This window comes from Callorhinchus milii, unplaced genomic scaffold (genome assembly GCF_018977255.1).
Source record: "Callorhinchus milii isolate IMCB2004 unplaced genomic scaffold, IMCB_Cmil_1.0 Scaffold3, whole genome shotgun sequence".
NCBI lineage: Eukaryota > Metazoa > Chordata > Chondrichthyes > Chimaeriformes > Callorhinchidae > Callorhinchus > Callorhinchus milii.
The window spans coordinates 80,446,510-80,469,591 of NW_024704744.1; the positions used below are offsets into that span (position 1 = coordinate 80,446,510).

Consider the following 23,082-nt stretch of genomic DNA (forward strand, 5'->3'; position numbering starts at 1 on the left):
TTCTCTGCAAGTTTGGCATAACTCATACTCTGCATAAGTCATATAAAGTGTATGGTTCCAACTGATACAACTTATGTGAGGTTTTACTGTATGTACATTTGCAAACTTGGCGTCATACATTGCCAAAGCTTCCACAAGCACATCATGATATGTGATGATGTTTCCTACAGGGGGCATTTTTCTCAGTTTTGTCAACGTCAAACAGAATTCTACAAACGACTGCTGGTAGCAAAATTTATACAAACACAGTCTCAAATCTTTGTGCAAACACACTGTGGCGAAGGGTTTGTGGATCTTTGCTCAATTTGATAAATAAATCAAGCAGAGAAAAAGTGGATAATAGTTTCGCCCACAAAATACACAGTGAATCCACGTTACAACATATTCTATGAAGCACTTTAAGATGTCTCAAAGATGTGATAAGGCGCTATATCAAATGCAAGGATTATTCTAATTATTATTAAATATCTGTTCCCATTCACTGCCATGTAAATATAGTATCCTGAATGTTATGGGCATGAATTTAACTGTCTTTCAGCAAAATATCTATAATACAATGCAATACCCTGATCTAAAAATCTTTCTCATAAAATATATCACCAAAGTCTCTGGTTTATGGATCTATCAGTTCTTCAAATAAGCTGTTTTATTTCACCTCTTCTGTGTTCTGAGAAAGACGATTTAACAGCATGAGATGGAAGTGAGATTCGGAATCTTTTGTGCCAGTTTTCAGCATTAAATGGTATTGCGAAGAGTGTCCATTAAGGTAACAGATATTTTAGTTGAATTGAAGAATCAATTTTTCTTTTATATTTGGCACATATTTTATCTCACAAAGGATTGTTAGTTATAATATCGCCAAATTCAATACTCTAATAGCAAAAGCTCTAAACCACATGTTTACTTAGTACATTCAAGCATAAATTGCAATGTTTTTCCAAGGAATCTTAGTAAGAATTATATTACAACACATGGGGCATCATGGACTATTATATTGTTACTTCTTTTAAAAAAAGCGGTGCTTTCATAAAATCATTATAACACCTACAATTCGATTGCTTCAAATCTATAAAATCATTAATAACCTAAGTTTCAAGAAATATACTTTTAATTTTGAGAAACAGACTAAAACATCTGGTACATCCATTGATTAACATTCTGCATGGTTGTTGGTTAATAATTCATTCGACTAAAAGACACGATGGCTGGATATAAATTACTATGTAGTGTCACAAAGTAAAAACATGTCATCCATGTTACAGTGTGGGAAAAATTTACAAACTGCTATCCAGACTAGTTCTGTCTCTTTTCTGTGTTTATTTTTCCTCTATATTTTGTAACTATATTTTATAAATTACTTGTGCTGTCAGTCATTTCAGTGCAGAAACACATACTGAAGTGCATGGTGCAAATGATGTAGTGAATTCCCTCCCCTCTCTCACCTTCGCTTACACCAGTCTGCAATGGGTATTCCCCACACATTATAGCTGCTAGGTGGTGGTATGTACGAATCTTCCTTCTTGTTCTAAGAGCACCGCTAACCGGATTTCACTTGTCGTCGCAAGCTTTTCCCCCTCCTCCCCAACCCCCACTCTGAATATTTCCCCACAAAAATGGCTGCCCCTCCCCCGATCAATTACATCGTCAAATGTCAAACAACGGTTCAATTCTTCCTTTTAACACAACAGACAATAGAGATTGAGACTGAGGCAGTGCAGGCCCAGCTGGCACTGCCAACGCATGCGTGATGGCGAATCTCTGACCTAAAGTAGAAGGGGGCCACAGTTTCTCCCCGCCGGCCCCCACCAATGGTCGCGCCAGCACTTTAACCCAGTTTGGTCAGCTGCAGGTCGCCAATGATTTTTATCACGTGGACGGCTGGCAGGTTTGGGACGCGGTGATAAAAATCAAAGAGCTGGTGCCCGTCGATGAAGATGCGGAATCGTTGGTGTTCACAATGAATTTCAAGCTGCCAAAGAGAACACAAAAAAGGTTTTGTTGTTGGATAATAATAATAATAATCCTCGCATTTGATATAACGATGTCAAAGCACTTCACAGAATATAACGTAAAGTGAATTGACTGTATGTTTTGTGGCGAAAAGCGGCAGCCAATTGTACACAGCTGTGTCCCACAAACAGTCGTGGATTGAGTGACCAAATTATTATTTATTTATTTGAGGGTTTTGAATGAGTAATACTCTTTCCAACCACTACCACTCCCCTGTTTGAGATGATCCTAACTCAGCCGAGCTGGAGAATTCCATCGCTACCTTTCTGCTCTCGATAGATAACAATAATAAACAATGATAATAATTATGACATCTCAAAGCGCTTCACAGAATATTTTGTAAAGTGAATTGACTGTGTATATTCTGTGGGTGAAATGCGGTAGCTAACTGCACACAGCAGTGTCCCGCAAACAGTCGTGGGTTGAGTGACCACATTTTGTTTTGTGACTGGTGCGACATCAGCATTGCTTTCACTGACTTGGTGACTGGTGAAGCTTTTTGGGGGTCACTAAAACAATTATAAGCAGGTATCCTGGCTGATCTCCGTCTCTCAGGAACAGCTGTGTGTCTACTGTCACCCTCAACACCTGGGATCTGCCAATTCAGACATTCCTTTTCCAAACCAGACATGCATTTATTTCCCGTAGTATTATTTATTATTTCCATTGCCAGACATGCCTTTTCCAAACAGGAATGTAGAAAGAAACAAACATGCAGTCTATCATTACAGTCTGGTCAGTCTCATTGAATCCTTCCCTCTCACACAACGATAATAATCCTTGCATTTGATATAGCACCCTATCATGTCATCAAGACGTCTCAAAGAGCTTCACAGGATTTTACCATAAAATTAAGTGGCTGTGTATTTTGTGAGTGAACGTGGCAGCCAATTGGTGCACAGCAACATTCTGCAAATAGCCATGAACCAAGTGGCTAATTTTACCTGGGGGGGGGGGGGTGTGTGGGCGGTAATGGGGTTATGGCTAGGACACCCAGTGAAACCCCTTTGTCTTTGGGAATAGTACTGCGATATCTTTAACATTTACCTGTTCTGCCTATTGCTCTCCCCCCTTGAAAAAAAAATCACAAGCCATTGTGTGTGTGTTTTGTTTTTACAATTGCATACATTTCAATACTCATCACAATGAGCAAAAAGCAAAATTTATTGCAAAAAATCAATTTCCCCACCAAAAGCTTGGAAAGAAAATCCACAAAAAACGCTACTAGAAATCACCATTATTTCTCCAATGCTCAGCATCTGGGCCTATGACGCTGTAGCACTAGGATGTATCTGTCCTTCTGTGCTAACGCACTCTTAGATCTTTGGGGGAATAAAAACTATTGCAGAAGTGCTAAAAGGGACACAGTTGCTCTGCAAATGTGTGAATTTGTTGTCTACAGGACATCAAATTCACTTGATAGATTTATTAAGAACACAAAATGTCTTTAAGGATTAATTTTAAATTGATTGATTGTTACTTCTTAGATCAAATCGATCCCTGCAGCTTTCCGTTTAAAGCAGGAAGGAATTGCTGCAATCTATTTTCTAGTGAAACTCCTTTCTCTTTATGAATAGTGCCTTGAGAGCTTTGTTGTTGATGTGACATCCCCCCTTGCCTTCACCCCATGCCCCTGCTTATGGGTTCAACTCAGTCGGCAGTTATTTTTGCCAGGTAACCAGAATGCACAGCTGCTTTTAACACAGCACAGATTATGCTGCTGCTTGAATGTATAAATTCCAGGCAGGTCTCAGTCATATGGGAGTTGTATCTCACACGTTTGCCAATCTCATTTCACCACTTCATTTGCAAATAATAATAGAATCCTCAATATATATTCAGTGCGTGTTTCTTGATTCAGATTTCAGCAGCAAGTAGATTTTGAAGTGGGACATGGCTTTCATTGTGGAGTACCATCGCTGACAGGCACTGAGCCATAGAATACATCCCTCGACACTAATGAGGTTTTTTAAGTTTTTAATAATCTCCATTAACTTGCAATAATTTAATGAGTAATTCACTTCTGCAACATTCTGGATCCCTGGAGCACTTTACTACAAGGAAAAATTTGCAAGGATATGGAGTCCTGTAGCACAGTAGTTAGAACACTTGCCTCGCAAGCGAGAGACATGGGTTCAATTACCGGCAGGGCAAAATGTTGAGCAAGTTTCCTTTCTCCACACGCCTCTGTTTACCTAGCAGTAAGTAGGAACCCGGATGTTAGTCAATTGGCAGATCACTTTTCCGGAGGTTATAATTCTTTCAAAAAAAATTGGTCACTCAATCCACAACTGTTTGTGAGACATTGCTGTGCGCAATTGGCTGCCACATTTTGCCCACAAAATATAGTCAAATCACTTTACAGTATATTCTATAAAGCGCTTTGAGACGTCTCGAAGATGTGATATGGCGCTATATCAAATGCAAGGATTATTATTATTCTATAAGGAAACTCTAGAGAAGCTGGGATTGTTTTCCATACAGCAGAGAAGGTTAAGGGGGTACTTAACAGAGGTGTTCAAAATTATGAGAGGTTTTGATAGAGTGAACAGGGAGAAACTGTTTCCACTGGTCGGTAACCAGCGGACACAGATTTAAGATAATTGGCAAAAGAACCAGAGGGGAGACGAGGAGAATTTTTTTTATATAAACGCAGTGAGTTGTTATGATCTGGAATGCACTTACTGAAAAGGTGATGAAAGCGGATTCAATAACAACTCAATATTTACTTGAAAAGAAAATGTTTTGCAAGGCTGTGGGGAAAGAGTGCAAATGGAACTATTTGGATAGCTCTTTCAAAGGGCCAGCACAAGCTTGATGGGCCAAATGGCTTCCTTCTGTGCTGCAGGATTCTATGGGATTGAAAAAAGCATTGAGCGACATCACCCAGTCATAGCCTGGTGGATAAAGGTAAAGGCACAATTTGGTGCAGCAAAAGACCATGAGGATTTGCAGGTTTGAATCCCCATCTGTGCTGAGTTAACAGATCTCAGGCAGGGCAGTTAAGGTGTTATAATTGACCTCAGTACTCTTGGTTAGAAAGGGTGCAACGACTAAGGGTTCGTGCTCCCAATTGATACCTAGGCAGTATGGGTATGTGAACATCAGGTGAGGAAAGAATCGGGCTTGGCTGTGATAGCTGCCCCATCTCCCTCTAGTCAATTAGCACTGTCGTTCTTCGTCACTGCCAACAACAATCAATTACATTTATATAGTACCTTTCACGTCAGAAGGACGTCCCAAGGCATGGGACAGTTAAGGGTTTGCACCTGAACTGGGGGTTGGAATCAAGAGGGGTGGAAGGTAGGTGGGGGAGTGTGGCCGAAGGCTGAAGAGGAAGGTCTTGTTATAGGCCTTGAAGGAGGTGCGGGAGGCAGAAGGATTCGGGGATGCCAAGGCTTTCACATAACTCAATGGTTGCTCTGGTTGGCTAACCGATGTAGGCGGCCACAGTACCATAGCCTTAGTGGAAAAACAGGAGTCAAAATAATATGTGACCAGGAGAGGAGGAGGAAAGGACAGAAGGGTCCAAGAGAAAAACAGAGGTGACATCCTATGAGCTTAAAGGTACTTCCAGTATGATGTGAGGCAGCTTTCACCTCACTATAGTGGAATTTGGCTCCTGGTCAGCAAAGATGATAATAATAATCCTTACATTTGATATAGAGCCTTATCACAGCGATAAGACGTCCCAAAGCACTTCACAGCATATACTGTAAAGTGGATTGACTGTACGTTTTGTTGGCAAAACGCAGCAGCCGGTTGCGCACAGAAGTTGCATCTCCTTGACTGAGATTTAAATGAAGATAAATTGGGCTCTCACAACCTCAGGTATAACATAATGAAACAATATGCTCTGACTCAACTGGGGTTTTCACACTCTACAAAAATGAAACAAGGGTAACTTGTGCATCTTAGTGAAACTGCAGATGCTGTAAATATTTTCAATTTCACAAACAGTCACATTTCACCATGACAAATAAATCAGCTAACAACTCAGGGCATTTTTCAAGGAATTAGCACTGAAAGGGCCATTTTTATCCCACATCCAAAAGCATTAAAAACAGATTTCAACATTTGTTTCTAACCTTAGGCTGATTGAAATGATATGAAAGCTGGAATCTACTAAGTAATAATCATACAATGTCTTTAATTATCAAATATTATTCTGTAAAATATGCCTAAAATTCTGTAAACACTGCCTAAACGATGACCACTTGTCTACTGCCGACAATATTGTCATTAACTTTATTATTATTATGGAAGGGCAATTTACTGGTTGGGGATTTTGAAATTGCTGCTGGGGAAATTCCTAAGAGTGAGAATTTTCCTCAACACTTTATATGTTTAAAAAAAAACTGTTAAAACCATCCACGAGAATTATATGACAATACTGTGACTACATGTCTTTGTGTTGTTGACTGATTACATTATTGTGAGAAACTTGTCCATTACGTGGGAGGCTGGGTCGCTTGTGAAATATTTCTTACAGATAAAGCTGCAGTATCCTCATAAAACACTTTTCCTAGTAAGAAGAAAAACGACTTGCGAATAAATTCCATCAGGGATTTCACTTAACCTTGGATCTATGTTGCAAAGAATTTTAACGATTAGATTGCTTGGCGATCACTTGGTACATTCCAGGCTCCCTGGGTCAGCCATTGTTTTTAAAGGTGAAGAAAGGTGCAGGAGTACTTTTCTGTTTCAAGTGCTTAAAGTGCTTCAAGTGTGTCAGTTTGGTGCAGTGGTAGCGCTCTTGCTTCTGAGTCAAAAGGTTGTGGGTTGAAGCCCCATGTCGGGACTTGGAATCACAAAGTCTAAGCAGGCCTGATGGTGTTTGCATTGTTGGAGGTGAGACAAGGTCCCGTCTGCCTGTTCAGATGGACGTTAAAGGTCCCTTGGCACTATTCAAACACAGTTTCTCCCGGTGTCCTGGCCAAGAATCCCCCAAATAAATTTGGTCACTCACTCCATACCTGTTTGTGGGACACTGCTATACGCAACTGCTGATACGTTTCACCCACAATATATACAGTCAAAGCACTTTGCAATATATCCTGTGAAGCGCTATGAGTCGTCTCAACGACGCAATAAGGAGCTATATCAAATGCAGGGATAACTTTTTTTTGAGAAAGGGCAGGTGGGCTTATTTTTTGCTAAGGCATGAAGAAGCTGACATTCTTAGCTGTTAGCACATCTGCATATTACCCACCACACATAAAGGGTAAACATTTCCAATAATCTTTTTATTCCTTTGTGCATTGCAACCAGTTGCTGAAATAATTTCGCTCAGCTATTCCATGCAGTTGTAACTGTGAACTCAAGTCCAATCAAACAATGGAACCACAGTTATCACTAACTACGGCACTTGGCTTCCAACTTGCTGAACAAAATTATCAACACTGGAGATGCACCAGAGTGAGAATTATCGGTTAACAAACGAAAACCACGTTTGTTTTAGGAGTAAATTAAGATTACAGTAATAAAGCTACTCCCGTCATTCCACTAGCTTTATTATTTATTATTGTGATCTCAAATCTACCTTTGGAGTTGTATTAATCCCATCTGCCTGTTCAAGTGGATGTTAAAGATCCTGTGGCGCTAATCGAAAAAGGGAAGTTTCTCTCTCCTGGTGTTCCGACCAACAATCCCTCAAATAAAAAAAATTGGTCATACACTTATTGGCTGTTTGAGGGACATTGCTGTGCGCATTTGTGCTGTTGCGTTACAAATACACAGTCAATCCACTTCACAGTATTTTATTATTATCATATATTAAGCGCTTTGAGATGTCCTTCCAACATAAGGTGCTATACCAAATGCATGAATTATTATTATTACTTCAAAAATAAGTTGCACTTTAAATCAAATAAATAATAATTCTTGAATTTGATACAACACCTTATCATGTCATTGGAACATCTCAAAGCGCGTCACAGAATTATACTGTAAAGTGAATTGACTATAAGTTTTGTGGATTGAGTGACCAAATTTTTTTTTTGAGGTATTATTACCCCCAGAAAGCGATGAGCCAATTGACTACCCAGTTACTAATTACTGCTAGATAAACAGAGGTGTGTGGAGTGGCGTTGCCCAAGGTGTGGCCCTGCCCAGGAATCAAACCTGGGTCCTCTGGCTTGTGAGGCGAGTGCGCTAACCACTACCCCACAACATTTCCGACACAGTTCCTCTCAATTCCACAATTTTGTAAACATGGCAGAAAATATTATTCCATACATTCATTCCATCTCCCTCCATGAAAGCAATCACTCACTCACCCGGAATGGTTGGTCTGGGATGAAGGGAAAGTAAGGAATGGGTGTTTCCTCTTCTCCCCATTCTCCAGACACGAAGGCGTTTCTCATGAACTGGCGGTCGGGAAACCTGGCTTGTAAGTCTAAGGCCACATCAGCCGGGGGCACATCTGTATCTCCACAGCACAGACTGATTTCAAAGCTAAGGCAGAGATTTCAGAGGGAAGGAAGGAGGGAGAGGAAAAGCACTTAGCAAGTTCATTCAAAAAAACAACCCTTATCCCACATACAGAGAGTGAGAGAGAGATGTTCCTATCACCTGATAATGCTCATCCCTTGCAAAGCAAAGTAAACCCTTGTTACTAACAAATGAGTATCAAATGAACACAGCTGGGATCACCCTGAACACAAAGCCAACTATTGTAACAGGGGAATTAGACCCACAAGAGATTCATCTCTCTCTCTCTCGCTCTCTCTCTCTCGAGTGCTACCCTAACAAGGTTGTTAGGAACACTTTAGCAACGCTCTTAAAGGTTCAAGTGGTAAACTCATTCACCGGGACGCGTTTCTCACTTCAATTCTGTACAGCAATAGAATTGATTATTCTCCAACAGAATTGAAGGTAATTTTGCTGTAATTTCTGCATATAATTCGCCCTTTTTTTAAATTGCATTCCTTCTTGAAGTCACAGTATTGCCTTTTCTGTTAGAGATCAGCCTCCACACACACACACATACACACATAAGAGGTTGGCTGGTACATACAGAGACTTGCTGTGTGTGGCTGAATGAAACCCACAGCAAAAAAAAAATCAGGCTGGAAACACAGCAAGCGTTCAGAAAGCTTGGGGGGACCTGCAGTTTATTCGTTGCAAAATCTCTGGCTTGTCATCTGGCCTCCAGAAGGCAACATTGCAGATTTTGAATGAGAAATTTAAAATGAGAAATTACCGTATTGTACAATTTGCATTTCTCGATTCAAGGTCTAAGTAACTAAGTAAGAGGCAGAGAGAGAGAGAAAAAAAACATTTAATGACCCATTGATTACCTTTCTGGATTGGGATCCACTATACCCATTACCACGATCTTCTTTCCAGGTCTCATTCCTCCTTTTATAGTACCACAAAAAGGAACATTCTTTAAGAAAGTAAGGGATTTGTCCTTGTAAGTCTCACTGCACAGCACAGAAGCGTTGCAAAGTATCATTCAGTAATTGCACAAGAAGGATTTTTTTTTAAGACGAGCTATAGTCTTTTTGAACAAGTTATTTAAATGGGGGGTGGGGGGAGGGAGAGAAAAAATATTGGGATTTTTTTTTTACCAGGTGAGATATGTCTTTCTGGCCTGGTGAGCCCAGGGAGTCATTCAGGTGTCCTGTTTCCAACATCTGAAACAAGAGATTAAATGGGAAATCAACAGTATCGTCTCACTCACACAATGAATAATCTCTTTAAACATATTCGATTCATCCTTGCATTGCAACACGACTTCGATACACTACAATAATTGTCATTCACCCATACGATTCTACGTCAAATGTCAGATTGTGGGGAGGGTAAGTGATAATAGGTGTGTTAATGAGAGAGAAAGGGTTGCATTATTTCCTTATTTCTGTAATATTTCCCCTGCCTTATTTCATTCAATGTTTGAGATCAGGCTGCTGCTTTTTTTCTTGAAAAACATCTTCTTGGAATACAATCTCCTGCACTTCATGAAAGACACACACGAATTAGATCTGACTGCAAATATCAGCAACACACACACACACACACACACACACACATACATACATACATACATACATACATACATACATACATACATGCATACATGCATACATACACACACACCAAAAAAAAACGTTGGCAAAGATTGTAAGAGAAATCGTCTTGGAATACAATCTCCTGCACCTCATTGAAAGACACACACAAAAAATAGGGGTCACTCACTCTGCAACAGACTGTAACAGACTGACTGCAGTCTTTCCCTTTAAAAAAGCATCCAGATCATTGCTGGCCTGGGAGCCCCCTCGCTGATCAGGAGGAGCGCATGTTACAGCACAGAGTGAGAGAGTGAATGAGAGGAGAGCTGGTGAGAGGGAGAGAGAGAGTGAATGAGAGTGAATGAGAGGAGAGCTGGTGAGAGAGAGAGAGTGAATGAGAGGAGAGCTGGTGAGAGAGAGAGTGAGAGTGAGTGAGAGGAGAGCTGGTGAGAGAGAGTGAGCGAGTGAATGAGAGGAGAGCTGGTGAGAGAGAGAGAGTGAGAGAGTGAATGAGAGGAGAGCTGGTGAGAGAGAGTGAGAGAGTGAATGAGGAGAGCTGGTGAGAGAGAGAGAGTGAGAGAGTGAATGAGAGGAGAGCTGGTGAGAGAGAGAGAGTGAATGAGAGGAGAGCTGGTGAGAGAGAGAGTGAGAGTGAGTGAGGGGAGAGCTGGTGAGAGAGAGAGTGAGAGTGAGTGATGGGAGAGCTGGTGAGAGAGTGAGAGTGACAGTGAGTGAGAGGAGAGCTGGTGAGAGAGTGACAGTGAGTGAGGGGAGAGCTGGTGAGAGAGAGAGTGAGAGTGAGAGTGAGTGAGGGGAGAGCTGGTGGGAGAGAGTGAGAGTGACAGTGAGTGAGGGGAGAGCTGGTGAGAGAGAGAGTGACAGTGAGTGAGGGGAGAGCTGGTGAGAGAGAGAGAGAGTGAGAGTGACAGTGAGTGAGGGGAGAGCTGGTGAGAGAGAGAGTGAGAGTGACAGTGAGTGAGGGGAGAGCTGGTGAGAGAGAGAGAGAGTGAGAGTGACAGTGAGTGAGGGGAGAGCTGGTGAGAGAGAGAGAGAGTGAGAGTGACAGTGAGTGAGGGGAGAGCTGGTGAGAGAGAGAGTGAGAGTGAGAGTGACAGTGAGTGAGGGGAGAGCTGGTGAGAGAGAGAGAGAGTGAGAGTGACAGTGAGTGAGGGGAGAGCTGGTGAGAGAGAGAGAGAGTGAGAGTGACAGTGAGTGAGGGGAGAGCTGGTGAGAGAGAGAGAGAGTGAGAGTGACAGTGAGTGAGGGGAGAGCTGGTGAGAGAGAGAGAGAGTGAGAGTGACAGTGAGTGAGGGGAGAGCTGGTGAGAGAGAGAGAGAGTGAGAGTGACAGTGAGTGAGGGGAGAGCTGGTGAGAGAGAGAGAGAGTGAGAGTGACAGTGAGTGAGGGGAGAGCTGGTGAGAGAGAGAGAGAGTGAGAGTGACAGTGAGTGAGGGGAGAGCTGGTGAGAGAGAGAGAGAGTGAGAGTGACAGTGAGTGAGGGGAGAGCTGGTGAGAGAGAGAGTGAGAGTGACAGTGAGTGAGGGGAGAGCTGGTGAGAGAGAGAGAGTGAGAGTGACAGTGAGTGAGGGGAGAGCTGGTGGGAGAGAGAGTGAGAGTGAGAGTGACAATGAGTGAGGGGAGAGCTGGTGAGAGAGAGAGAGAGAGTGAGAGTGACAGTGAGTGAGGGGAGAGCTGGTGAGAGAGAGAGTGACAGTGAGTGAGGGGAGAGCTGGTGAGAGAGAGAGTGAGAGTGACAGTGAGTGAGAGGAGAGCTGGTGAGAGAGAGAGAGAGTGAGAGTGACAGTGACAGTGAGTGAGGGGAGAGAGAGTGAGAGTGACAGTGAGTGAGGGGAGAGCTGGTGAGAGAGAGAGAGAGTGAGAGTGACAGTGAGTGAGGGGAGAGAGAGAGAGAGTGACAGTGAGTGAGGGGAGAGCTTTGCACTGCAGCGGCTGCTGTGATTGACAGCAGTTACCGGGACACCTCCTCCGCGCGCAGCGCAGCGCAGCGCAGCACTGGGGGTTAAAGCGGACAGAAATGGCTATGTACATTGCAACCTCCGCCTCCCCCTCCCCAACCCCCCAAACCCCCCCAACCCCCCAACCCCAACCCGGCACCGGGTTACTCACAGTCCCGTCTCTCTCTGCTCCCGCCATCTTTGCACAAAGCTTTATACGTGGTGCTGAAAAGGGATTGAGAGGGGAGAGTCAGGCTGTGGGGGGGGGGGGGGGGGGAGGGGAGTGTGGGACTATCCTGATCTGCTCAGCAAGGAGGGGGTGAGGGGTGGGTGGGGGTGGGTGGGGGTGGGCAGACGGTGCCTGCTCGGGGCTTGCACTGCTCACACCAGCCTGCTTCACTGCATGGCTCTCTGTGTCTCTCTCCTCCCCCTGTGTCTGTGCTGACTGTCTGACTGTCTGTCTGCACAATCAGACCAAAGAGAAGCAAACCAGCAGCAGCCACACACACACACACAGCCAACACAATACAGGCTGTCACCACACAGAACAGGACCAGGGGAGCTGGTACTCAGCTGCTTCGCTCTCGGATTCCTGCATTGTGCAATATATATATATATATGTGTGTGCGCGCGTGTGTATATAATGTATGTAACGTATATGCAGTATATAACGATGTAATAATAATCCTCGCATTTGATTTAGCACCTTATCACGTCTTCAGGACCTCTCAAAGCGTAAAGCGAATCGACCTTATACTTTGTGGGTAAAACGCGGCAGCCAATCGCGCACAGCAGTGTCCCGCAAACAGTCGTGGATTGAGTGACCAATTTTTTTGGGGGAAGGAAGTGTTACCCCGAAAAAGCGATCCGCGAATCGAATCGACTGACAACCGGGTTTCTACTTAACTGCGAGGTAAACAGAGGCGTGTGGAGTAAGGAAGCTTGCCCAAGGTTTCGTCCTGCCGGGAATCAAACCCAGGTCTCTCGCTTGTGAGGCGAGTGCTCTAACCACTGAGCTACAGGACTTCTGTGTAGTGCATTATGTATATATGTTACAGCCAAATTATGAAATGTTGTGAAATCCCTGAAATTTTCAGTGCTTTTGTGAAATTACAATTTCACTCAGACACTTCATAACATTTCTAAAATGCTTTGGGATTTCATGAAATCACTGAAATCAGGAGTCAGAGATTTGGTGAAATCACTAAGTGATCATTTCATCATATTGCCTTGTCACTTGTTAGAGGTATCAACAAATAAATAATGCATTATGAAAATTACCGCCCCAAGAACCAGAGCACACAAGTATAAAATAGCAACTAGTGGATCAAAAAAGTATAGTATATATATTCCTGCAAATAGCAAATTGTTAACGGCGACACCAGATTGCAATAAAACATACTTACACACCCAACCAACAACTCAACAACAACAACAAGATTGCATTTATAGAGCGCCTTTCATGTCGGGAGGACGTCCCAGTTGGGTCGGGGCCTAAGCAGGGAGGAAATGGTCAGGGTGAGGGGAGGGAAGGGAGGGAGCGAGGAGGGGGTAGAGAGTCGAGAGGGATGCTGAAGGGCTCCCTTCCTTCCTTCCTCTGCATCAATTGTCAGAGTAGGAATTAAAGGGCCTTTTTTAAGGAATTAGAAGAGAGGTTATTGTCATTATTCCGGCTGTTTACTTGCCCCAGAGCAACTTGCACAAACGATTTCCATAAATCAGACACTATTCTTTTTACAATTTTTTTGCCTCTCCCCCTTTCTATATTATTTTACTGATCACAGGGATTTCATTGTGATTTCCTACTGGGAACCTATAGGCTGATATCGGTTGGGAAACTCAAACACAATCAGTCTATTTTTAACCACTGCCTCAGTTCCTGGTTATTCCAGGTTGGGGGAGGGGAGGAGAAAGGAGCAGGAAAGGAAGGAAGTTTTAATCGAGGAGATCAATTGCGCACACAGGATACAGACACACAAGTCACACCATACTTCCCACTTGATTTTCATAATTGTGTTTTTCGAGAATCCAAGTGATTTAGTTGATCCTCATAAACTGGGTGACTAAACTGCTTAGACTGTTTAAATCTAACCTGATCATCTGTCTAAATTTAACAGTGCGGTGCATAAAGCAAGAGATAATAATCCGTGCTACTATAGTATCTTAGTGAATCATGTGAAAGCCGCCGCAGTGGGTAAATGCGAAAGCTGCTCTTACAAGTAAAATTATACAGTGAATGAGATGCGTAGTTTTGGACAGTGACTCAACAATAATCCAAAAGCTACAACTGGGTAAAAACCCCAGGGATCATTTCAATGGCAAGTCATTATGTGCCCTATAATTTTGCACAAAGCTGCATCATCAGCCTGATTCAGAAATAATAGGAACCATACATTGCAAGAATGGAATTGGCAACCAACAATCATTGCAGTATTGTACTGATTGGTACATATGACCAGAATTATTACCAGAAGCCACTTTTTTTTAAGGTTAGGCCCCAGTCACCCTCATTAAACAAATTAGAACAGTAAAATATACATTTTATTCACTTTACTGTATATTCTGTGAAGGGCTTTGAGGCGTCTCGAAGACGTGATGAGGCTCTATATCAAATGCAAGGATCATTATTATTAGACCAAAACACGTTCCTCAAGGGAATGAGGGTTGTCCCCTTAGACAAGTCCTTATTCCACCCCCAAATTCTCTAGGCCCCAAATTGTCAAAGGGCAATGTCTTCCTGATGCCTGTGTTCACAACAACCACAAACTGTATTTACATAGTCACAGAAACAATTAGTCCATGCCAGTGTTTATACTCCACATGAGTCTCCACCTACTCCTTACTCCCTCCCACACCTTTCTATTCCCCTCTTCCTCATGTGAAGGTCTAGCTTCCTCTTAAGTGCATCAACATTATTTGCTTCAACCACCGTTTTGGGCAGCGAATTCCACAATCTGACTACCCTCTGCGTGAAGTAGTTCCATTCAAATTCTTTTTTTAGATACCCTTAGTTGCTCTCTTATACCTGTGTCCCTGGTTATGAACTCCCCAACAAAGCGTGAACAGCCTTTTTATGCTACTCTTATCAAACTGTTCCTGTTCAGTCTCACTGCCCCAGTTTAGTATAAGTAATGATTATCGCAACATAGGTTCCTACGCATCCCATAAGCATGCTAAGAAAATCGCATATGTTTCATAAAATTACTGTGACACACCCTTTTGCATCATACTCCTAAAAGGGACTTATTAAAGTTTGAACACTGTCAGGCTCCACCACTGTTAAGCGCTCTGAGACACTACCCTTTGTGGAGGGCACTATATAAGTGCAAGTTGTTGTTGTGTTGTCGTCACCACAATAATTTGACAGTAGGGGGCAAAGATATTTAGTCTTTAAAATATGCAACAAATCTAAGCGTTAAAAAATGCCCAACCTCTTAGAATCGTGGGCCTACACACTCTGTAGGAGTGATGAAGAATTTCCATGATCCTGCACTTTTCAGCTCCACACCATTTAGCTCTTTGGTAACAATGCGATGTTGTAGTACGGTACAGTTGTATTAATATCCCCTTTGAAAATTCATGTTCTTTGCACTGTTTTGATTTAAGGGAGCAGAATTGCTGCCGTTGTAGCAGCATTTGAAAAGAAAGAATATTATTACATCATTAACTCCTGACTTGTATTCAGTTGGTTTCAAAAGATGCACAGTTCTGTGTCTGCACCAACGGTTTAATTTCCTGGTTTACAACAATAACAACAAATTGCATTTATATAGTACCTTTCACTTTGGGAGGATGTCCCAAGGCATTGGACAGTTGAAGGTTTGGGAGAGTGGGGTGGAGGCCAAGGAAGGGAGGTTTATGAAGACTAAATTGTTAAATATCATTTAAAAGAGACTCAATCAACCTTTTCTGTTGCCTGCGGAACATGCGGTCGGTTCACTTTGCACTGTATTCTGTGAGGCGCTTTGAGTGTGGAGGACGTGATGGGGGGGCTATGTCAAATGCAAGGATTAATATAAGTATAAACGAATGAGTTCATGTGGTCTGGAAAGAAGGGCAATGGGCTTGAAGACAATTTGATCGCAAAGCAACAATTGGACATTGCGGGCCTGAGAACATTTCTTCTGAAACAAAGGGAAACAACGACAACAACTTGCACTTACATAGCACCCTCCACGCACGGTAGCGTCTCAGAGCGCTTAAAAGTAAGTGCTGGGACACACTGATTGCATTAACATTCTAAGACCTGGATGACCCTATTAACACCCCATTGCTGGCGCAATGGGAAAAAAGTGTTTAAGTTGAAGCTTGTTGGCTGACAAGACCACTCAGTGTATCCCGGCCAGCTCCCAGGTGCGGCAAGTATTTGTTATTTATTATTTGTGTTGTCTTCCATTTCTGATAAACTGTAACTACTGTATTAAAGTTTTCTTCTGTGTATATAGTCATATCAGGTTTAAGTAGAATCCCTGGAATGGGACATAGTCCGATCTCCTAATACTATTACAGTGAACCCAACACAGAGTAGAAAGGAGGAGCAGGTCAACAGGAATAATACTTGCATTTGATACACTCTAGTTCCTCTCATGGCATGAGGATATTTCAAAGCACTTCACAGAGCTTAGTGCCATGCCTGAGAGACAAACACAGCGAGTAAAATTACAGGACATTTTTGACAAATTTTGCAAAAAAATGTGGGGAGTTGATTGGTGCTATTGAGGTACATTTTACTGCCAATCTACATTTTTTTACTTTATTGATTAAAAACTAAATGTGAGGAAATAACACATATTAGATTGTTGCAAACAAAATATTAATTACTTCTTTAATAAAAACTGGGTTGGCACTTTTTTTGGGGGGAGGGGAAACATTATCGAGGCTACAGGAGCTTACCATCTCCTGTCTCTCAGGGCTCGGCATCGCACACAGACCCAGAGACCCAGAAAGAGAGAGACAGACACACAAATAGAAGAGACATAGACCGACACACTCACAGACATAGACAATCACAACAGCGGGGCGTCTGAGTAAAGTGAAGCCCATTTCCCGGTTGCACTGCACATGGCTATCCAGAGCTGACCCGCCCACAGTTGTGTTGAGTGAACAGCGAGAGGCCCACGGGCCAGAAACTTCACTTTTTAGCGGAGTTTGTAGCGGTGGAGGGCGCTTGTAGCGGATTCCGGGGGAAAAAATAATAGTAATTATAATCGTTGCATTTGATGTTGCTCCTTATCACGTCGTTGAGACATCTCAAACCACTTAGCAGGATATACTGTAAAGTGTAGCGATGGTGTGTTTTGTAAGCTGAAATTCCCACAACTTGCATTTATATAACAAATGAATTGTATATTGGTACAGCACCTTTCACACTGGAAGGAGGTCTCAAAGCACTTCACAGGATTAACTGTGACTGACTTCTCCCATTAGGAGGAAAGAAAGAAGTGTAGGGAAAGAGAGTCGAGGGGAGAAAATTGATAAAGAAACAAGAATGTTTTGACCCAGTAAATTATTAATTCAACCAGTCCCTTTACTTTCCTTTTCCAGGCTGAGTAAACTGCTGAATCCATTACCAAGCTTGTTTTGCACTTGCCGACTCCCTCCACTTCTCTTCCATTTGCTCCTGCAGTGTTTTAGCTCGAATTACTTGTCTCAATACACTTTATCCTGCTTCCCACTTTAACTGGCTGACTTCCGACTTGACAATTGTCCCATTTCTTCCCAATTAATAAATAATTATAAAAGTAGTTCCTCTTCTATTCCATTCCATTTAATAAATAAATGAATAGGCTTCCCTTATTCCGTTCCACTCAATGAATTATTCGCTCTATAAGTCTCCTCGCTCCTTAACCAACGTATTTATTAAAAAGATTGCTTCTACGCTAACACTCTGTTTTAATTTATGGACCTTGATTTGACTTCCTATTTATTCCTGGATTCATTCATAAATACACTTCCTTCCATGTGGTTCAGGAGCATTTCTGTTCGTTAGACAGACCCATAAATAAATTGTGGAGTCCTGTAGCTCAGTGGTTAGAGCACTCGCTTTGCAAGTGAGAGACCTGAGTTCAATTCCAGGCAGAGGGCGAAACCTTGGGCAAGTTTCCTTACTCCACACAGAGCCTAATAATAATCCCTCCAAAGAAAAACCAAAACAATAATAAATTGGTCATTTTCAATCTACGACTGTTTGTGGGACATTGCTGTGCGCAATTGGCTACCGCGTTCGCCCACAAATATACAGTCAATTCACTTTACAGTGTGTTCTGTGAAGCGCTTTGGGACGTCCTCCCGACGTGAAAAGCGCTATATCAAATGCAAGGATTATTATTATTATTATTATTATTATTATTATTATTATTATTCAGCAGAGAGCAGAGCAGGCCATGTCAAATTGGAAAGTGATGGCAAAACAAAATGCTCAATGATACTGACCATACCAGGATAAGAAAGAACTGCCTGGGTCGTAAGGATTATTATTATTAACTTCTTCAGCTACACTTCCTATGTTTAGGATCATTTGCAAACTTAGAAATTATGCTCCTTATAGAACCAGTTGGGAGTTAGGTGTAGGGTAAAGCTCTATTCTTCTCTAACAAAAGCAGAAGTCGCTGGGAACACTCAGCAGGTCAGGCAGCATCTATGGAAAAAGGAAAGTGAGTCAACATTTCGGGTCAATGACCCTTCGTCAGAACTGGGGCATGTTAGGAGGGAGAGGCTTTTAAGGACTAACAGAGAGGGGGGAGGCAGGGCAAGGAAGAGTAAAAGCCTCTCCCTCCCCACATGCCCCAGTTCTGATGAAGGGTTGTGGACGCGAAACGTTGACTCACTTTCCTTTCTCCGTAGATGCTGCCTGACCTGCTGAGTGTTCCCAGCGATTTCTTTCTTCTTTCAGATTTCCAGCATCTGCAGTATTTTGCATTCTGCCTTTCTCTGCCCCACTTCACTGAGCAGCGTAGTGAAGTGCTGCTGACAGTCTCCAATAGGTCGAGCAGGAAACACTGGTTATTCAACTCACTCTTGCAACTACGACAGCAGAGTGACTGCAAAACTACCACTGCTACCTGTAGACATATACAGCCTCCACCTTGTGCAAAGCAGAGTCCCACAAAAAAACATGAAGTGAATGACAAATTGATCTGTACAATTGTTGGTCAGGACAACAGCAGGAAGTCCCTTTGCACGTGGCGTTCTTCTAACTCTGACTGCCAGTGACATTCACAATGTTAGCAAAAAACTGATGAAAAGACCACCTCCTGGTTGTTAGAAATTTAGAAATATATCAGTGGACTAGTGGTCATTCATTGGTCATTCACTTTGTGCCTATTTGTGAGATTTTGGAGTGTGCCTATGGGAATCATCACTGCACTTGACGGAGTAATTATTGTGAAGGGTTTCGTGATTTTCCTTGATTATTGGTGAGCAGGATTTGGCCCCACTCACTCCCTGTAAGCTGATTTAGACCGAAATGTGTTGCTTAACAAGTGTTGTCCCCGAGGACAACCCTCTCTCCCCCCAAACTTTCTAGGCCCCAAATCATCACAGGACAATGTGGACCTGATGCCTGTCCTCATGACCACTTGAGCAAGTCAGGTGATAGGATCACCTTTCCTGGAGTAACTGACAAGCACAGAAACTACACTTGATCTGAGCCAAAACGTTCATAACAATAAGGCGCTAGAAAAATGCAAGTTCTTTCTTTTGGTTCATTTCTTGTATTTCTCTGTGCCCTCATTCCTACCTTACCTTCAGGCCCTACCTCTCTGACCTGCTTCATCCCCCTCCATCACTCATTGCCTCTGCTCAGCTGGCTCTGGCCTCCTGCATGTTTCCTGTCCTCTCCGCTCCACCATCGGTGGCCATACTTTCAGCATCTACCCTCGAAACTCTGGAACTCTCCCCCTCTGTCTTGTCCCCTTCTTCCCCATTTTCAGATCATGCCTCGAGACCTTCCTCTTCGACTGTGCTTACGATCACCATCCCCCGGCTCGGTGTCAGGCTCCATCACTGTTAAGCGCTCCGAGATGCTACTTGGTAAGGGGCGTTATAAAAAAGTTGTGGGTCTCAAACCACACAGTCTACTTTACTGTACTATATACTTTACTGTATATCCTGTAAAGCGTTTTGAGACATCTCGAAGACGTGATAAGTCTCTATATCAAATGCAAGGATTATTAAGTTGTTGTTGTTCTACTTCTGGTGATGTTATGTGAGTAGTAATAGTTTTCCTATAACCATCAGTGTTTTGTATAAGGGATATGATATTGCGGACCCAATGCTTATTTCACTTCAGCAGCTGTCCTGTCACTTTCCTGGTGGGTATCCTTTTGGTGCAGTGTTCCCTTACACCTACAGATAGCGCTGTGACGCCCTACAGGAGGTTCACAAAGTCCTCTTAACCCCCTGTATTCTTCTGACAACTACTTTTTATTTTCTGCTGCAAATGAGTCGAGCGAAACAATGTCTGATACCAGTGACTTCCTCATCGCTCCATCCGACGCAGACACAATGGGCCGAATGGCCTCCTCCTGCGCTGTATAATTCTATGTTACGGAAGATGTCGCACCGGACGTAGTCGTCCGACGGATCGTTATCTGCCAAGAAACTGATGGCGCTCACACAGACCGATCCTCTGGGCGTCTAAACACAGAGGAACACTTTTGCACTGAATACACAATGAAGTATTTCTGATGACAATTCTCATTGGATTCAATCTGGTCAGGTGGCTCTGTGCTGCCACCAGGCGGTGGCGGGGGGCGGTGGCGCGGCAGTGGCGGCTGTTGGTTGCGAAGGGACTGGAAATGTTACCCACAACGCCCTGCAGCGCCGACGACAAATATCATGACTTTTAAATCGGAGCCGACGCTTATTTCGCCGACAATCGACTTGAAAAGATATGGAATCGTAAGGGCGGCGACGGCGCGGGGCCTTCCTGCGGGAGGGTGTTGTCCCGATGGCCGGTGTTTGAGAGAGGGTCGGGAGAGCGGCCTGGCCGCACCTGCACCAAGAGGAGCGGCGCGGGCTGTGGGCTGGCAGTGCCGGGGCCCCTCCCCAGTATGCTCTGGTTTCTCTTCAGATCGTATAAATCTTTCGCCTTTTACTAAAGATTTCCGTGGAGAGGAGCATTACGAGTTTTTAAACTAATTTTTTGAGGCTCTATTTCGGTAGAGCTCTCCCTTCCCAAAGCAACAACAGACTGAGCGCTCTCACAGCGACCCACACGACCTGTGTGTGTGTGTGTGTGTGTGATGCCGCCGCCTCACTGCTCTCGGGCGGCCGCGGGGGTCCTGCACTGCACTGCACTGCGCGGTGTGTATTCCAGGGGTTGATCTCAGTTACTGCCCCTCTCTCCCTCTCTCCCTCTCCCTCCACGTTGGCACTTTCGGGCTCTCGCTGCTGATGTGGTACTGACCCCCATTGCAGAACCGGAAGCTAAGCTTCTCCTCTCCGCCGCCTCAAGAGTGGCGCTGTTCATTAATAATCGTCTACAGTAGGAGACTGAGTGCTGCCCACAACGCTCTTCGGGGCTAAAATATTTAAACACCTTCACGTTATCCCCCTCCTTACCTGCCCGTACCCTCCGTTCCTCTGGCTCCGGTCTGCTCCACATCCCCCGCCCCAACCGCCCTACCATCGGTGGTCGGGCCTTCAGCCTCTCGGCTCTGGAACTCTATCCCCCAGTGCCTTCGCCGCCTTCTCCCTTTCCTCCTTCAAGGCCGGTCTCAAGTCCTTTCTCTTTGACCGTGCCTTCAGCTCCCCTCTCGACTCTCTACCCCCTCCTCGCTCCCTCCCTTCCCTCCCCTCACCCTGACCATTTCCCCCCTGCTCGGGTCCCGACCCAACTGTCCAGCGCCTTGGGACGTCCTCCCGACGTGAAAGGCGCTCTATAAATGAAATCTTGTTGTTGTTTTTGATGTACTGCTGTACCAGGCAAGCAATTTACCAAGTGCCTCAGTTCCACAATTTCCACACAATCTGGGGGTCGTCCATCAATGAACAAGAAAATCTTAGACCACAGCTGAAGTGTTACACTGAGCAAAATATTTCTACTGTTCTTGTGCCCTGGGGGGGGGGGGGGGGGAGTAAGAAAGAAAGGCAGACCCTCTATCGTGTAGCCCTCATCGCAGACATGTATTGCTGAGCCACACAACCAGCAATGCTGCTACTTCAATAGGATAATCACCGGAAATAAACAACACCATTTTTCATTATCACATCGCTGTGCAAAGAAAAAAGTACTTCAGCTACAAAAACTGCCTCTACAATTTCCCTCCTCTATTGGAAACGACAATTCCCTGATTTGTAAGTAGAAACATTTAAGCACATTCAAAGCAACATTGTCTGAAATAAACAAGATGACATATAAACATATTTTCTCCCCCAGGATGTTTTGTCCTTTTAATCATCGGCAGTCAGTTGCACACAGCATTGTCGACACAAACAGTTCAGGGTAATCCACACCTGAATCCCTATCTTCCTTTCAGTCACAAAAACAATCCTCTGCACCTCCCGAGCAGACAGATTCCATTATTTAAAGCTATAATAGATATAAAACACCTTGAATTAAAAGTACCCGTAATAAGTATATTTAAAGCAACATTAGCAAAAGCAAACGTGCAGGTGTTTAAATATTTAGCCCCGAAGAGCGTTGTGGGCAGCACTCAGTCTCCTACTGTAGACGATTATTAATGAACAGCGCCACTCTTGAGGAGGCGGAGAGGAGAAGCTTAGCTTCCGGTTCTGCAATGGGGGTCAGTACCACATCAGCAGCGAGAGCCCGAAAGTGCCAACGTGGAGGGAGAGGGGGAGAGGGAGAGGGGCAGTAACTGAGATCAACACCTGGAATACACACCGCGCAGTGCAGTGCAGTGCAGGACCCCCGCGGCCGCCCGAGAGCAGTGAGGCGGCGGCATCACACACACACACACACACACAGGTCGTGTCGGTCGCTGTGAGAGCGCTCAGTCTGTTGTTGCTTTGGGAAAGGAGAGCTCTACCGAAATAGAGCCTCAAAAAATTAGTTTAAAAACTCGTAATGCTCCTCTCCACGGAAATCTTTAGTAAAAGGCGAAAGATTTATACGATCTGAAGAGAAACCAGAGCAT

The 23,082-nt window shown here is 43.8% G+C and overlaps 1 protein-coding gene and 3 non-coding genes across 5 annotated transcripts; 1 reads left to right on the forward strand and 3 right to left on the reverse strand.

Annotated features, from left to right (window-relative positions):
- Positions 1-1,090: 1,090 nt before the first annotated feature.
- On the reverse strand, positions 1,091-12,237 carry lgalsla (lectin, galactoside-binding-like a). Of its 2 annotated transcripts, none has more exons than XM_007892332.2 (5): positions 12,153-12,237; positions 9,585-9,650; positions 9,312-9,400; positions 8,289-8,466; positions 1,091-1,969 (listed from the first exon to the last, which is right to left on the reverse strand). In XM_007892332.2, exons 1-5 carry the CDS (start codon positions 12,177-12,179, stop codon positions 1,826-1,828), a joined length of 504 nt encoding a protein of 167 aa, XP_007890523.1. In that variant the 5' UTR covers positions 12,180-12,237; the 3' UTR covers positions 1,091-1,825. The 2 variants fall into 2 exon arrangements, with proteins under 2 accessions (XP_007890523.1, XP_007890524.1); XM_007892333.2 differs by lacking the exon at positions 12,153-12,237 and adding an exon at positions 10,213-10,347.
- Positions 12,238-12,934: 697 nt separating this feature from the next.
- trnav-cac lies at positions 12,935-13,006 on the reverse strand. The gene has a single exon. It is a non-coding gene; the product is annotated as a tRNA-Val (tRNA).
- Positions 13,007-21,033: 8,027 nt separating this feature from the next.
- LOC121848599 lies at positions 21,034-21,149 on the forward strand. The gene has a single exon (XR_006084977.1). It is a non-coding gene; the product is annotated as a U5 spliceosomal RNA (small nuclear RNA).
- A 1,817-nt stretch (positions 21,150-22,966) lies between these two features.
- On the reverse strand, positions 22,967-23,082 carry LOC121848600. Its single transcript, XR_006084978.1, has one exon. It is a non-coding gene; the product is annotated as a U5 spliceosomal RNA (small nuclear RNA).

Excerpts from the sequence above, each read along its gene's own strand:
- lgalsla (XM_007892332.2), bottom strand. The coding sequence starts at position 12,179 with ATGGCGGGAGCAGAGAGAGACGGGACT. Across the intron at positions 9,651-12,152 it reads GAGCAGAGAGAGACGGGACT|ATGTTGGAAACAGGACACCT; the intron begins GTGAGTAACCCG and ends CTCTTGTTTCAG. Across the intron at positions 9,401-9,584 it reads AGAAAGACATATCTCACCTG|AATGTTCCTTTTTGTGGTAC; the intron begins GTAAAAAAAAAA and ends ACTTTCTTAAAG.